The sequence below is a fragment of the Mustela putorius genome, unplaced genomic scaffold (genome assembly GCF_011764305.1).
Source record: "Mustela putorius furo isolate JIRA1106 unplaced genomic scaffold, ASM1176430v1.1 tig00003850_pilon_pilon_pilon, whole genome shotgun sequence".
Taxonomy (NCBI): Eukaryota; Metazoa; Chordata; class Mammalia; order Carnivora; family Mustelidae; genus Mustela; species Mustela putorius.
In genome coordinates, this window is record NW_025422002.1 from 8,296,009 (window position 1) to 8,313,668 (window position 17,660).

At 36.9% G+C, this 17,660-nt stretch overlaps 1 protein-coding gene across 2 annotated transcripts in view; it reads left to right on the forward strand.

Annotated features, from left to right (window-relative positions):
* The window catches only part of GRM7 (glutamate metabotropic receptor 7), a 911,662-nt gene that overhangs the window by 847,987 nt on the left and 46,015 nt on the right, over nt 1-17,660 (forward strand). Inside the window, exons 9-10 of one of the 2 annotated variants that reach the window (XM_045063251.1) lie at nt 8,652-8,898; nt 14,764-14,879. In XM_045063251.1, coding sequence (XP_044919186.1) covers nt 8,652-8,898; nt 14,764-14,834 — 318 coding nt within the window. In that variant the 3' untranslated portion in view covers nt 14,835-14,879. Of the gene's footprint in view, nt 1-8,651; nt 8,899-14,763; nt 14,880-17,660 lie in introns of those variants that run through there. The other variant, XM_004738422.3, reaches the window with a different exon arrangement.

The following is a 17,660-nucleotide window of genomic DNA, read 5'->3' on the forward strand; positions in this document are numbered from 1 at the left end:
TAACCAAAATAATAGCCAGAATGAAAAAGAGAAAGGAGAAAACGATATGATTATGATGATCAGAACTTGTCAAAGTTCAACAGAAAGCCATTGTCAGTGGCTTTGAAAACTGAGATAAGAATACACTTTATTTTAATAAGAGCCTGACTTTGTCTTCTTGTCAATGACACTCTGGGGTCCAGTTTCAATGAACACTTTGCAAGTCCAACTTAAAACACATTGACTATGCCTAAGAAATGCAAAGATCGTCTCTTTCTTTCAGCTATTAATTTGACATCAATTTTTTTCATTTGATTTCTAACTCTTTATGTTCTTTAGAACTATAAAGCTGACTTTAAAAGTTGGCAAGATTAGCTTTGCAAAAGTAGCTTTGCACTTACAGAAGTGGAGTACTCCTAATGACAACTTTAGAAACAGAATACTTTAGGGACACCTGGGTGGCTCAGTCACTTAAGCATCCAACTCTTGATTTTGGCTCAGGTCATGATCTCAGGGTCATGAGATCGAACCCCTCATTGGGCTCTGCTCTCAGCAGGGAGTCTACCTGAGAGTCTCCTCTCCCTTGTCCTATACCCCTCTCCGCACCAAAAATAGAACAAATCTTTTCTAAAAATAAGAAAAAGAATACATTAAGTCCAGACTTCATTTTTGCTGTTGTTGTTGATCCACTTGCATTATTTGCAAAGTAATACAGAGCATCATCCTCTTTTACCCCAGCAAGGTACAAACAAGCATTTTCATATTATAAGGAAGAATTTGAGGTTGCTTCCTACAAAAAGGATTTTCGGTTTACTCTTGATGAATGTGGCCAAAGGTTCAAAGGGAACCAATGGAATCTCAAAGAAGTGTGATTCTCCAGGCTGACTGTGGAGAAAACGCTTTGCCTTTGTATGCTATATCACTGCAAGGCAGTGACCTAACAGTTGTGGGACTCTCAACCCAGCAGGAATGGTAAATATCCTTCTAGATAACACAACAGCATGGACCGTGCCAGCACTGGCTATATATAAAAGAGCAAATCTGCCTTGTAGGTATGGGGGAAAAATATCTTGAAATCAAAATTTAGGAGTCAGATGACTGGTGGAGGAAAGAAATTCCTATGCCCAACAAAATCAGAAGTGACCGCCTGGAAGAACTGGCTATTGAGGTGGCCTGGAGCTCTTGAGGATATCATGGCAAGCCAAACACTGAATTTCCCAAGCATGTGGTCAGTTGTACTAATAGCATCCCACTGGAATAGACACAACACCAGGCTTCTGTGCAGGAGAGGAAAGAACTGAGATGTAGATGATTTCAAGCATAACACAATCACTCATCTCATACTCTAGAAACAGATTTACATTCACCTGGAATGCTAGTCTTCTGTCTGTCCAAATAAAGAATATAATTGTGTGTAGATCTAATACCATGTCTGCCTAGAAATACTAATGACAAAAACAAAACACAGTAAAACTAGGTCTTATCCAATAGTCATCTGGTTGCCTTCATTATTTATAATTCTATGCCAGACACCTATCCACAAATTGTGGCTATACTATTTGGTGCGCGTATCTTTTTATGTATATCCCATTTCCCTTTCTCCCTCCCTCCCTCCCTCCCTCTTTATTACCTCATCAAAGATAGGAAGTGTAAAGAGAATAGCATGAAAATGATCTACAGATGATGGGGCCATCAACTGTAATGTATATACTTGAATTTCCTGAGCACCCACCGTATTCTAGGCACTGTGCACTACTTTTCACACATGATACCTTTTAAACTTCAAATGGTGAGAACATCTCAATGGTAGTGATAGAGTTTGTTGGGATTGTATATCAGAGACTCTGGTAACAAATCACTAGGGTCTGAATTTTGAGTCTTGTCACTTGCCAGAGGTGAAGGAGCTTGCCCACTATCACCAACCAACAATCTGAGACCAAGATTTGTAATCAGTTCTAATATAAGAAAGATCATACTTTTTCTATTACACCATTCTTCTATAAGATACAACTCTCTCTACCCCAAAAAACAATTGTTTTTCCCCATAATTATACTGAGTCTTTTTATCATCATGCAATATTTGATAACTAAGCCAAGAGTATACTGACCCTTCCGATGACTGAGGAAGTCCCAATTGCAAACATCCTGTCCTATCATCAAATATATGCTATTTTTTCTTCTTGAAGATATGGTTACTCTAATTAGGAAGCAAGGAGTACGGGTGTAAGGATGCTAAACACTGGTCTTAACTGCCAGGAACTTTCACTTAATTCAGTCATATGAATGTTCCAAGCATCTGTCAGGTAATAATGTATCCTTCCTATTTTCTGGGACTCCATCAGACACATGTTTCATTTTTATTACACAGACTTTGGGGATATTGTGAGGATGATGAAAACTTGTCCCTTCCCACCTGAAGTCTCCATTAAGGCCTTCTTGTCCCAATTTTCACCTGTCATTTGGGAATGCACAGAATTTACTAGTTCTCATAAAAGATTCAATGAAAAGATAAAACAGGAGTTTGAGAATACTTCAAACAGAAGAGAAGCAAACTTAATGAAATGCCTGTTCCTTGAAAAGGCTGTGATTCAGATTTCATAAGAAATATTGTCATTACAAAATGGACTAATATGAAGAAATGCAACATAGAAAACTATTTTATGGTATAGTCAATTAATAAATCAGTGGTACTAATACACTTGATTGAATGGTTGCTACATGCAATACCCTTGTATGTATTTCACAATGGCAACAATTTGGTCCCAACAATTTGCTAAGAGAGGTACTATTATTATCTCCACTCTAAAAATAAGGAAACAGAGCCACACAAATAATTTCAAAAATAAAAGTGATCAAACTAACAGACTACAAGTAATAGCTTTCCTCAAAACACAATATAATGCCAAGAATTTATGGTACCTAATGCCTGCTTCAAGTATAGAACTTTTTATTCAACCAGAATATAATAAGCATACACTTTTTAGCAGACATTGTGTTTATTATCCAGTCAGTTCTCCTCTAAAAATCACCATGCTAGGCAAAATTGTGCAATAAAAATACAAGACTTATGGGGAAAAAATTGGGTTAGGGACATAACACTCAAAAACATCACCAGTGACATTAAAAAAATCTAATAAAATGGTGGCATGGTTTTATACAAGTTAAATGGCTAAGCAGTGCATAAATATTACAATGAATATGGCATTTTACTTTAAGAAAAGGGAGGTAAACTTTGCTCATAGAAGGAAGTGCCAGAAACATTGCTGCTTGTGATTTATTGTAAAATTGTGCAAAGGGACAAAGAAGAATGTTTGAGGTGTATGTGTGTGTGTGTGTGTGTGTGTGTGTACGCATTTTGTGTGTTCCTGCATGGCTTGGTACAGCTGGATATAGTTTACTGTGTTCACCTAGTGTTTCTTGGGGAAAAATTTATGCATGCACAAGCTTTGTACTGTACTCAAATTGTTTCCTAACCTATCCATCTGTTAGGGATGCATTTGCATTTTCAAAACAAGGCTTAAAACACAACTAACTGGCTATACTTTTCTGAGCAGTCCAGGATAAGTGCTCTTGGGAGCTGTACCTATGATGGGGCCAACAGGGGAACTGCCCTGACTGGAGATATAGGGAAGGCTTTATGTAGAAGGGGCCACTGGATGATGCATCAAGTATCAACAAGGTGTCAGAAGCACAACAGGTCAGCAAAGAAAAGGACAAGAGGAGGGGAAAATGGGGGACAATATATATTGTGGGGAAAGGACTTAGTGAATATTTAGTGCATTAGTTCATTCTTGATTGGCTTTCTCACGCCATTAGACTATGGCTAACTGATGGAGGGAGAATGTCTGCTGACTTCACAATGGTGTACTTAGTGTTTGGGCTGGTGCAGGCATTTGGTAGTATCTCAGTAAAAATGGAGAACCAGCACATGGAAGAAAGCACCAAGAGTGGAGAAGTAAGTCTTTCACATAGCCTCTCTAGAAAATAAACGTGAATTTACAGCATGGGTTTGACACCTTTTTAAATTGTTCTTATTTGAAGAAATTACGTTCTCAAATTTAAGTTCATCTTACGTCTACAGTTTGACACCATCAGATAGTTCTAGAACTCTTCTTCTAATACAGTATTTTTACTGATAAAGCTGGTAATTCATTAGTATAAGTATAGTATTAGTTCCTTTGTGTAGTATATACTTCTAAGGACATTAGTAGTAATGATGAAAGTATTTCCATGAACTCAAAAACCTGAAAGTGAGTTTTTCCTAATCCAGCTTTGTATCTGTCTCTGTGCCCTATACAATTTTTTCTTTACTTTCTTTTTCTCATTATTCTTTGGACAATATCTCAAATACTGTGATGTTAAAAGTTTGAAGCCTGTCACTATTACAAATTTTAATAGATTGCCTTGAAATCTCTCAAAATAAATGTATACAGAAGAGTTGGCAAATTTCAAAGTTGCGCATGAACACTATCTGGCCACTTTCCAAATTTCTTAATATCTTAGCAATAAAAGTTAGAAAAGGAGAACTCAAGTAACCATAGTGCTACACCATCTTCTGAAACAACAATGGCATCTCATAATATGGATTAGCATTTTACCTGATAATGAATTTAGACCAAGATGAAAAAGATTCAGGTGGGCTTTGCCTGGCATTAAATTAAGCATATACCTATACACTCTAACAATATACCTGCTGGTACATTTCAGCCAGACCAGACTTGACTAGGCCTGGTGTTTTAGACATTACAACCTAGTTAATCAATAAAACATATGTCAAAAGTTCAAAATAAATGGAAATGGTTATGAGCCTTCATCCTGAGATCTAGACCTCAACAACCTAATCTAAATAAATATTAAGCAGAAAGTAAATAGTGGTTATAATAAAAAATAGCTATAACAGTAAGCAGTTAATGTTTCATGGGTACTTTTTTCCTAGGCATTATGCTATGCATCTTCAAAACCACCATATGAGGTAGTAATAATTATGGTCTTCATTCTACAGATGAGGAAACTGATGGACAGAGAGAAAAGTTATAGCCCAAAACTCCAGGGATTAGACTTTAAAATAACCACTGTTCTAGAATATATGCAAAAACTTTTCTTGGCTTGACTGTAAATTCCTTGCCTGAATGCATTTGGTTATATAAGCTGAATTATAGATGAAAGGTGTAAGAAAAGCCACATTTAACCAAGGAGCAGAAACTAGATTCTGGAAATTCACTTAGGGTGATGATAAAATTAAGGCTTAATTATAAAAACACATCGAATTTCCAAGGCAATCTGCATCCTTCCCACAGGCCTGAGTCATTGAGAATTGGCCAAGGTGGGGAGACTTAGCTCCCCTGGGGATGATCCTCAGAGAGCCAGAATGGGATGAGGTTTAGTTGAATGTCAGCCCTGGAGAGAGTCTTGATCTCTCTATGTGTCAAGGGCCTCTATATCTTGATGAAAGGGGCCCTTGCTAAAGAAATTATAAAGAAGATAACATATTGTCAAATATCCAAGGTTAAATAAACAGGATAATGTATTTTACAGTAAGGAGCAGGTAAAATAAGAATAGCCTCAAGACTAAAATAGGTTGTAATTTATTAAAAGAATGTACCAAAAGCTGATGGTGGAATAAACACAGTAAGAAGATGAGCCTCCCACCAGAGGCCAAAGAGACAGTGACTTGGGGCCTCTCTTTGGGAGTTGGTGGAGTTGAATCTTTGTGGACCAATACCTCTGGGATTCCTGTAGACTAAAACCTGCATATCTTTATATGTATATACTTGTCTAAAACTACTTTTATAGTATTGCTGGGTCTGATCCTAAGTACTTTACAAAAACTAAATTTGTCAACACAATATTATGAGGTAGGTACTGTTATTATCACCCCCATATTACCCCTTAGCAAAAGCTAAGGCATGGACAGGCTAAATTTTTTGCCCTAGGTCACAGAACCAGGAAATGGGAATCGAACTCAGGCTAGCTTCATTCACTCATTCATAAACATTATGCAGTGTAAGGAGGAAATGTGGGAGCAGGAATTTGGTCAGTGGCATTCATGTTGGTTTTCACATACTCCTAAAGTGTCACGAGAGACTGTAAGACTTTCAGCACAAAACATCGGGTCTCAATGGGCTCCAGTTTGAGAATAATGAAATCAGACACTCCATAAAATGAACATCATAGCTTTTGAGGTCTTAAATCGCTAAGTAGGCTTTGTTAAGAAAAAGTGTAAACACACACAGACACACACCCATACAGAAGCTTATGTAGGTACAGAATTTACAGTTATGTTTAAAGAAACTATGGATGATTTCTTCAACTGTAAAATTTGCTCATGAACAGAGAAACAGGAACAAAACCCTAGGTTAAATCGTATCATTATCTTTTTTGGATTGCTAAACCATGATTTGCAAAGTCCTCATCAGTAGGATGACAGCAAGGATCATGAAGGAAGGAAGCAACATTGCTTAGGTCCTTAAAGCCTGTGAACATGGTAAGCCTTTCTTAAATGGTGTAGGTTAGCATGGTGGAATGGAATTCAAAGTCTAGAAGTATTCCAGTAGGAAAAGATAAGCTTTTAAAATACAGTCTGATTCAAAACCAAAAGGATCATTAATTCAATATTGTTTTGTCTTTCTATTTTACATTCATTATGTATTATACAGTTAGCCGCTGGCAGCTCCTTAAAACCATTCAAAGACATGCACATTCAAATTAATGTTTTTTGGAAAACTACATTCCTTCCACATAAAATGGCAAAGTCTCTCTTAATTCTTCATCAGAGCCTCAGTTTGAAATAAAATACAGAAATATCCAGGCAGGCAATAGGTCTGATGAAGTTTTCTTATGTTTAGAGAAGACTGTTTGAATCACAGGTAGGTAAAAGACACCCATTATACAAACAAGTGAGCTCCTCTATCTTGTTTATTTAAGTGCCTCCTGTTTGTCAGTACTGCAAACACAACGATATACCACAGATACTTGTTCCTGCCTTCATGGTACTCGTGGCCTAATCAGAGAGAGATGACCAGTCAAATGATTGGGGCATATAATTGGGTATATAAATTACAAGCAAAGGGTATATAATTACCAGCAGAAGCCAATGGTACAAAGAAAACAGTTCTCTGTATAAGTAAAGAAGCTGGCCTAGTCTTGAGGCTGTAGGTGAGGGCAGCCTTGGATGGATGTTCTAAGAAGCAGAGGAAAATCATTCCATACAGAAGAAAACAAAAGTAAAGAAATATTACATGTATTAAAGGCTCTGTAGCTAAATGAACACAACATCTTCAATACCTAAAGGACTGTCCTTATAGATGGTGGCCTGGGGATAAGGGTGAGGGAAAAGTGGTGGCAAATTAGTCTGAAAAAGTTGGTAGGGTATAGACCACATGGGACCTTGTAGACTCCATTAAGGATGGGGATTTTACCCTCTGATCAATGGGTTCCTAGTTATGGAACACAATGATTGAATAAATATATCATCGGATTTCCACTGACACAAAAGGTCATGGCACCTATTCATTTTTTTTATTGTAATTGAAATTTTATGAATGAACAAATATATTCATTTATTTATTGCTTTACCAGGGTATGACTAAAAAAAAAAAAAAAACTGTATAAATTCAGGTTCATACAACATGATCCTTTTTGAGGCATACAATGTGATGATTTAATATATGTATAGTTGAAAAATGATTACCACATCAAGTTAATTAACACGTCCATCACCTCACATTTCATATAACCTTTAGAAGTCATGCAAAAGGCAAACATATCTAAATATATAGGGGTGGGGCTCCAGATCACAAAAGAGGGCACTTCATAAACACAACTGGACCAAGGCAAGTTGTCTGTAGTTTTCTCCTTACTGATCTTACAACTCCCCACGCCCTTCCACCAACATCTTTTCAATTTTATAACCAAGGCAGTGATTTAACACACTGCACAGTAAGTGAATAGTTGTTTACTGATTTTTCAAGGGAGCCAAAGGAGACAAGGACAGTTATGGAGACACCATCCACACCACAAATAATACAAATGTCAGGACGTTTTTGCCCTATTAGCAATTTGTCAACATAAAAGAGTCAGCATCACTAGATCTTGGGTCCTTGCCATCAGTGTTTTGTAAATCAGAACTAAGCAAGAAAAGCTTACTTTTCAGGGCAACTTAACTCACTACTTTGTAGGTATGGTGAAAGTGAACAGTAATATTAATAATAATACAACAAAAGGGGCATATATTAACCTAACTTTCAAAGGTCCCAGAGTCTTTGTGTAGCAAGAAATCATGTAGTATTAATTCTTCTGTGCATATATGGAAAATAAAAAATAACTACCCTTCTCAAGATTACAGATTTCTGTGATTTTCACATCTTTGTTATGATCAAAAGTACTTCAACTCTGATTACCAGTATGAACTTCTATGTAGGAGTCTTCTCCAGGGCAGGCATGCACATGGATTTACCCAAAAGCATTCGATCAATTAATATATGCAAAAAATCTCCAATAAATTTGCCAAGTTATTATACGAACTTCCTTTTTATTTTCTTAATGAATAGGCCCTAGGGATGGCTGTGCTTTCTCTCCTAGCCAAAATCATTCTTGATGTCATGTGTTAAGTATTCAGACTTCCTTTGCAGTTATTTTATTTGTAATAGTGTCTTGTGTGTTGTGTCTCCTAGCTCTACATACAAACTACCACACTTACAATCTCCATGAACCTAAGTGCGTCAGTGGCTCTGGGGATGCTATACATGCCGAAAGTGTACATCATCATTTTCCACCCTGAACTCAATGTCCAGAAGCGGAAGCGAAGTTTCAAGGCGGTAGTCACGGCAGCCACCATGTCATCGCGGCTGTCACACAAACCCAGTGATAGACCCAACGGTGAGGCAAAGACAGAACTCTGTGAAAACGTAGACCCAAACAGTAAGTAACTTTCCTTTCCTTTCGACTTCCCCTCCTACATCAGGAAGCTCTAGGAACTGTGGTATGAGTTTGCCTTTCTTTGGAGAGATACGGTGTCCATTCTTGGCTTAATGGAGTGATTTCCTGGGTGAATGCTAACCTTTGCTCTTAAGAGTTTGTCTTATTCTTGCCCGATTTCACTTTTACTCCCTGTGGGAAAAAAAGCTTTTAGAAGCTCTGCTTCTGAAGTGTGAAATCTCCTCCTTCATTCGTCCTCATTGGTATCAAACCCTCCAATTGACAGAAAAATACCCATTGGGTTGTCACCCACCTTTCTAGGTCTCCTCATGTTAGGGGAACAACTTCCCAGTAAGGAAGCTTTAATACCTGATTGAACTGTAGCAAAGTGAATAAAATTGGAATATTTAATAACTTAGGAAGTAAAACTTCTTTACACTGGAACATGAATGTAGAGAAAGTTATAATTCTTTACTAAGCAAGCTTTCTAGAAACAAGAAAACACCAAAGTATACAGGTTGAAGACCACCATGGTCGTGACATCCCCACATAGGAAAGACATTTACTGTGCCACCAGAGCAGAGTTTCATTCCATGAAAGACAGAATATTAGGGAGGAGATTAAAGGTGAAATGTCACATCTTATATGCTACATTGCATATCTGCAACCCCTGGGTAGCCTCTAGTCACCCCTGCCAATGACTCCAAAAAGATGGACATACAGATACCACTTGTATGTAAGAAAACAAGACCGCTTTAACTAGAGGTTAAACACATAGAATTCCCACTTGTCAATTTTACTAATAATATGGTGATAAGAGTGCATTTTAAATTAAAACCACTACTTCCAGGATTTGTTTTCTAGGAACGAGTAGACCAGTTCCAAATACAATGTGGCAGATTCGAGTGTTCATAGTACTTTGCTTTAAAAAGTAGAGGGGGTTCAGGTCGTCCATTAAATCCTTCAAGACATTTTTCAGTTATGAACTCATTTTGTCATAGACAAAGACTTCTCACCAAGCAGAAAGGAATTCCTATTCTAAACACTCTGAGGTAATCCTTTATACTCTGCAAGTAAGAAAGAGATCTTTGAAGAGCAGAAGGCAACAGAGTTTGTTCCTGACAAATACTGTGCTAAGATCCATGATCTTGGCTCCTCTCCATTTCTAAGCAGCTGGCTGAGTGAATATTATGAAACTCATTGAGAATATGTAGACAGGGTTACAAAGGCTTGTTAATAATATTGTGGGCTTCACTTGGACCTTTTAATAGAAAGGATTCTGGGACAACACAAGAGGAAGGGCAAAGACCACACTGAAAGAAAGGAGAAACGGAATGAATGTATAGCCTCTGCTCTTGTGTCTTCAGAGCAAATGGTGAATTGAGAGGAGGGAAAGTGGAGAGTGAATCCTGTGTATTTGATGTGATATTGGAAGAGGCTCTGGGTTGAGACAGACCTGGGTTCAAATCCCAACCACTCCACTTCCCAGCTGTGTGGCTTTTAGAATCACTGAGCTATCCTAAAGCTCAGCACCTCCGTGTTTAAAATGGTGATACTAATATTTACGTCATAAGTGTATCATAACGTTATGCATCTAGAAAATAATATATCAGTTGTGACTGTGCTTTTTTATTCCTTAAAAGGCAGAAAAGTACATTTTAGTGTGATTGGTTATGTGGATGTGATGGTAGAGTTCAAGTCTGTATGGAGGTAGATGCAGCTGATGCCCAAAAAGAAATATTTCCATGAAAATAGATGCATAAGCATCTATTTTATGCATACTTGTGTTGATAAATATACCTGCACATTTATAGTTCTGTAGTGTTTTATTCTAGGACCGCTTGCTAGACTTGCATTTTATTAAGCCTTTATCCTAAAGACATTCCATTAAGTATTTCACATTTATATCTGAGCATGTGCACCCATACACATACACAGAATTGAACTAGATATGCCCAAAAATTAATAAGCAGAAAATATGGTCAAAAGTCTGTACATATTGAAAAAAAATGACCACGTTAGAAGTTGTGAATTTGGACAATTCAGTACTTTGCTACTTAAAAATAGTTAGCTTTCAAACAACCTTTCTACTATTATTAATTTTAATGATTAATAATTTAATTTTAATTCTAATGATGAATTTTAATTTTAATGATTTAATTATTAATTATTAATTTTAATTTTATTAATTAACTATTATTAATTTAATTATAAATTGCAGCAGCTATTTTGGATGCAGTAATGGTTGTAAAATGCTAATACTAACATTAATACTGACACTGGTACTAGTAGTAACACTAATACTACTAATAATATTGCATCAGCTAACCTTTGCAATAGGCATTATCCAAAGTGTTTTGTGTGCAAGATCTCTTACCCTCATAGTACATCTGTATGAGAATTGTTCTTTTAACTGAAGAAACCCAGGCTGAGTGAGATTAAGTGCCATTACCAGAATCACACATCTAGTTAGCAGTGGAGGTTGGACTGAAACCCAGGTCTGACTCCCAAATCCACGCCTACTTCTCTCTGCTCCTCTGTTCCTTAGAATGTAAGTGTCATATCATACTTCCAAAACAGAAATTACTCTTTTGGCTTCCTCAACTGATGATTTAGGTTGCATATAAGGCATATAATGATGTGTGTTTCAGACTCTTTAGTTAAATGTGCTGGGAAATGTATTGTTATTGCTGTGTTGTCATAAAGATAGCTGTAACTTGAGCTCAAAGAAGGCTGCCCAGGTAGAGGCCTCATCTTACTTACTCAAAAATTCGTATAACTTATCATTTATGCCAGTCATGACAACTATTCCATTTGGAATTCATTTGGTGCCTTCCCATGAAAAAGTTTTGTTGGGTTTTGTCAATGATATTTTCGTGTCTACACAGAGCAAAAATAAACATTTCAGGGGAAAAATGAAATCAAATAGAGTCCTTGTCTTATAAGCAGTCCAAAACAATTTAAAAATTCTTAGTTCATTTGGTTTTGTGTAGACACTCCCTAAAATACCATAAGTAATTTGAACAGATATTTGCCTAACCATAGGAGGAGATTCATGTACCTCCAAACATTGGCGTCTCTGTTGACCCAGCTTCCAAAGGTCCCCCTCAAAAATCAAAAGAGTTTATCCAAACAAAATCTTCCCAAAAGAACCTTCTGTAGTGGTAGAAATGTTCTAGTCACATGTGGCCAGTCAGCACTTGAAATATGGTTACTTAATTGGGGAAAAATTGTTTTTTTTTTTTCAAATAATTTCACTCAAAATAGCCATCTGTGTTTGTGGCTACTCTATGAGAAAGCTCATCTCTAGAAATTAATATGTCTTAACAGGCAAAGACTTTATCTAGGGCACCTATTGGAAATGTCTCCCAAAGTTTTAGCAGTGATGGTAACCAGGGATAAAGTCAGCTTAAAGGGATGAAACATTTGAGATGAGACAAAAATACAAGTAGTTATTTCAAATGATCCAGAAGAGCATCTAATCCAGAAATAGTGGTATCCTAGATAGTCATTTTATTCAGAAAATCAGCCCTGAGTAATGCAAAACTATATGTATGTAGGCAAAGAGCAGTAATGAAAAATTCAATTCATGAAAATAAACAGTAAGACTACCTGATGTGAGAGAACATTATTATATTCTATTTATACCAAACATGGCTCAAGTATCCTCAAATTCCTGAACTTCGGTAGCAGAAACAAAGGAATTATTTGCTGAAATTAAGCTGTCTGGTGAAAAAAGAAACAAAAGCACACACCATGTACTCGAAAAAGCAATGTGTCTTTCCAAAGGGAAAATTCTGTACACTGTTCTCTGAGGAAGGGTATCTGAGAGAAAGTTGGGTTTATAGGATGAGCTCGAAGTAAATAATGAAACACCAGTGTCCCCTTATTTGTTGTTGCTCTAAACACTTAGTCTCAATGTATTTCAACCTTGAGTGTTCTCGTGTTTAACAGCTCTGCTCCATCATTGCAGCTTGCCATCTGGTGCATGCACGCTTCTACTCATCTACTACAACTACATGTCCACATAACAATGAATTTGCTTGTTGGCTTACTATGAGCAGAAATTACAACTGCTCCAGCACTGCCTGAGTTTTCCCCCAGGAAGCTCAGTTTTCCTCTTGGGTTGCTTCTTCTGTCAAAATGTCATTGCTTAAAAGAAAAACTTCTGTGTGGAATGCACAAAAAGTAAATCTTAAAATTTTAATATATCTGTACACTACTACTACTGGCATTAGATATTCAGCATTGGGAAAGTGCTAGTTGGCTTCTGTATTGGGATTGAAAAACAGTAGGATTTCTAAGGGCTTAGCTCAGCTACTTGTTGAATTATTATGTATATGAACAAAATTTCTATTGCTAGAGGATCAGAAGAGCCTGACCTACTTCAGATAGCTTTAGATCTGGCCACCATGATGCCTTCTCAACATTCCTTTCTAAGAAGAAGGGCACCGCGAGCTCTGGTTCTCGCATCTGCATCCTGAATTCAGCACGTTTCCCCACACTTTCTATTGCTGACTTGGTAAATGGCTGATCATGGCAAACATGTAGATGCTAAATAAATAAGAGGACCTGTTGTGCTTGGGACATGGTTTATCGATGGCCACTAGGACCCTTTTCCAATTGGATGAACGGTATTAACTGAGGCAGTATGTCTTTATTGGGATGGGTGGATAAAAACTGCTGCCTTCCTCAGCTGGACTGGTTAGAAACAGAAGATATTCTTTGAATTATCTTCAGGCCAGATGCTCTCCTTGTAAAGAATCGTAGCGCATAGCGATGAGTAGCCCTAAGCTACCTTTGTCCTAAACTACCATCCATTTTCTAAGGCAATGTCCCCAGGTAGTGCAGACAAAGTCCTCAAATACCTGCAGGGTTGCAGATAGATTAGACTCTAAAAGGTCAGTAGCAACAAGTAGCAACTAGAGATGATGTCAGGCAGGTGGACAGCTTGGGTCCCCCTTTCTAGGATGTGGGAATGTATGATTAACTGACTGACATAGAGGCTAGACCTACACTAGACCTGTGAATACACTGTATGATGAAGCATAGTTTAGAAGAATAATTTAAAATAGAAATAATTTAAAATAGAAATTTACCTAAAATAGAAAATCTAAAATAAGATATTTAAAATATAAGTTTGTATTCTGATGCTGGGTTGGTTTTTTTTTTTTCATTTTTTACTACCATTTTTGCACCTACTATAAGGAAAACATACATGAAAACTTGTGCTCTTCTCAAAGAAGGTAATTATTACATAAAAAGTTGAACTGTTAACATAAGAAGACATTTGATTAAAAAATATATATATATATATATGTATATATTGCTGGAAAATGGATGTAGTTACCAAACCTACATAAGTAATGATGCCTAGAAAACTCTGGAACATGCTCCTGTGCTGTGTTAATTTGTTATGGTTTTTGTTTTGTTTTGCTTCTTCATTTATTTGGATCTCTAACATTCTTAACATTATGCTATTTGTTTCATCCTGCCAGACTAACCATAAAAGCTGGTCAGCATGGCTGGACTAGGATAAGGAGGGGGGAAAAAAAAGGGATGGCAAAAGGAAGAAAGGAAAGTTCTGACCAGATAGATAACTTATTTGGGACCTGGTTCCCTCAACTGCTACAGCTCAAGCAACTAAAACCCGATTGCCTTAAATCAAGAGGCACCAGCACTCCCATGTTCAGAGGTACCTGAATTGTGGTGAACTGGTCTACCAAAGGCTATTGAACGCACTGAAAGAGTGAGCATATTTTCTATGGTCTCTATCGCAGCCTCTTCTCCAAAAGGGAAAAAATAAAATAAAGGAATATTGTGTGTACATTTATTTTATACATACCTATATATTTACTTTTCCTGTAGACTGTATACCACCAGTAAGAAAGAGTGTACAAAAGTCTGTTACTTGGTACACTATCCCACCAACAGTATAGCTTTTGCCTGCTTTCTAAAAGGTAAGAAACAATCTAATTTTTATTTATTTGTATGTTCTTGTCTCTACTGAGAAAAGCAGTCTTTCTATGAAAACTGTGCATGATTACCTGTAAATCTATTTACATGACGAAATGTGTTTTCAAAGATAATCTGTTTGCTAAGCATAGTGCAGACAGCTGCTATGGGCCACATGCTTGGTTTCTTTTCTAGAGAACATGCATGTGGGTGGGTGTACATTTGTCTTCTCTAATCATGTAGCTGACAGTGGTGGAGTTGGTATGGGTCACTCTGGTATTTGGGCTACTTTAAAATGACTGATGGTGAGAGATTATTTTTAAATGTATGTTGTCTTGTTCTGGTTTTAGAAGGCAATGTGGAAACTTACAGGGAACAAGGGGGGGGGTTGTTTTACAAGCCTAGCAAAAATATTTGTTCAGCTTTATTTCTAGTAAATATATTCCCAGTAATGTATTCATTCAAAAAACAATGAATGGCCTTACTATATCAAACCCAAAAAAGTCTCGGTCCCTTCTTCACAATAAAGAAATAGAAAAGGCCATCCTAGGTGGGCTAGAAGTCTGTTGAAGATGAACTGTGCCTCATAGCTCTGTCTTAGAGAAACAGAACCAACTCCAGTCATGTCACTGAGCAAGGAAATTTTCAATGAAGGGTGTCAAGAATCTATAATGAGTTTAAACATTAGTCAAACCCAGGAATTACCAATAAATACCAAATATATTCAAACAAATAACTAAGGAGAAATAGTGAATGGTGTGATGTGTGAACTGGGCATGGGAATGAGCAGACATAAGAATAATCATTGATTCTTCACTGATGTTTATTATTTGGGGTTCTCACTAAAAGGTATATGCTGTGTATGAATTTATTATTATTGTTACTCATTATTATTATTACTACCTTCCTCCTTTAGCCTATCCAGTAGTATAAAACTGTGGAAAAGAACCCTTGTGTTGACAAGCATCCCTATCCAGCTGAATGTCAAAGTATTCCCAACTGTAGGAAAATAGTGGAAAACATGGTATAGAGTTATTAAAATTATGTGGTGGTTGTGAATAAAAGGTTGCCTTTTGATTCCCTTTAAATCTGCTATTGTGCTTAGAAAATAGAAAAACCTATCTGTAGAAAGATTCCAAGAGAGAGTGGAGAGGTCCTGCCATGGGAGGGGGAAATACTGCTTCCTAACCTGGGCTAGTATTCCTCTTTTCTATGTTGTTAGCATGCAACTTTTATCAGATCAATTGCTGTGTGTTTGTGTGTGTTTTTTAATCCATTTATATTATATTTCCTGTTGATTTTTAGGTAGGTGCCTCCAACTCAGTCTTTCATTTGGGATATACTGTTCACACACTTATGTCCTTTTTCTCTATGAAAATGATCTGTCCTAGTTTTTAAATAGGGCATTCTTTTCTCCGAGCGAATATATAATGGTATTCCACTGAGATTTCAAGTTTTTGTACTCCAAGGGCTTGTCAAAACACTGCAGCTCATCACTTGAATCATCCTTTTACATGAGACTCTCTGAGAATAAAAGAGAGGACATTTTCCCTGGGTAAATATGATAGATTTAATCTCAATCCATTAAAAATTCTCTTTAGCTCCATTCTAAGTTGATGCCTTTTGGGTTAAAGGATGCAAGATGAAAATGTTCTAAGTCAATTTTTCAGTTAAAAAATACTTGTAGGATGTGCTGTTTCAAAATAACTTTTGGCTAGGATTTTCCTGTTTCAAAGATCTTGATTGGGTGCTCTCCTTTTCTGCCAATGGGAAGGTGGCTTTCCAAGTTAATGACAATGATCTTACACTGCTACTTAAAAAATAATTGGGAAATAAGTCCAAGTTACATTTACTCAGAGAGGGGAGTGATTTACCTTGTTCGGGTGACAGTAAGACAGGACAACTCTTGAATAGGAAGGAAGGCATGTAAAGTTGTGCGTTCAAATCCACTTCTATGTCGTGTGTAGGCAGACAAAACAGTAATGGAAAATTTGTAGATTCGAGTAAACTTCTGTACTCCTGAGCTAGTAAGAAATTCAATCTCAGCCACCACGCCCCAACAAAGGTGGAATCTACAAAGCAGACCAAGCACCTACTTGTACAAGTTGAAGGAAGCAAGTTCAAATTCAGACAGAACAGACCTAACCCGATTTGAAAATGCACTCCACCTCCTGACTCCGTTGAACAGCTCTGTCTCACAGTCGCCACAGGCCAGACATCGGCTGAATCAGCACTGCCTGCCGTCTCTTGTCTGAATGTTTGTAGATTTTAAAACTCTGCAGAGGGTTATCAATCTAATGACATTTGTGTTAAAATGCAATTAAGCAACAAAAACACAATCAGTCTAGAGTCATTGCCAGGTCAGCAAACAGGTTGCTTTGTTAGGAGGTAAATTTTCACACTACAGGACGGTCCTCTCATTTTAAAACTGAACAGTTTAATTCAGCCTCACAAGTAATAGCCATGAGTCTTGTTTTTATAAGGTACAGTCTTCCTAGCAAGCACATTGGTTATAATATTATTGACATTTCACTAATTTATTAAATAGCATTGTAAAAAAATCAATAATCTCATCTCTTATAATTACTATAATGGGATTATCTTATATTCTAAAGCTTTGCAGAACTGGGTAAGCCACGTTTTGGTATCATACTGAGACTCTCCCTAGTCCTTAACATTCAGTGTGATATTTCTGTGCTAACCGGAAACTCCGTCAATTTAAAATCCATCTTGAAACACTCTGTAAGTATAGCATAGCACAGAATATATATTACCTGACCTTTGACATAGAATCACCTTAAAAATAAATG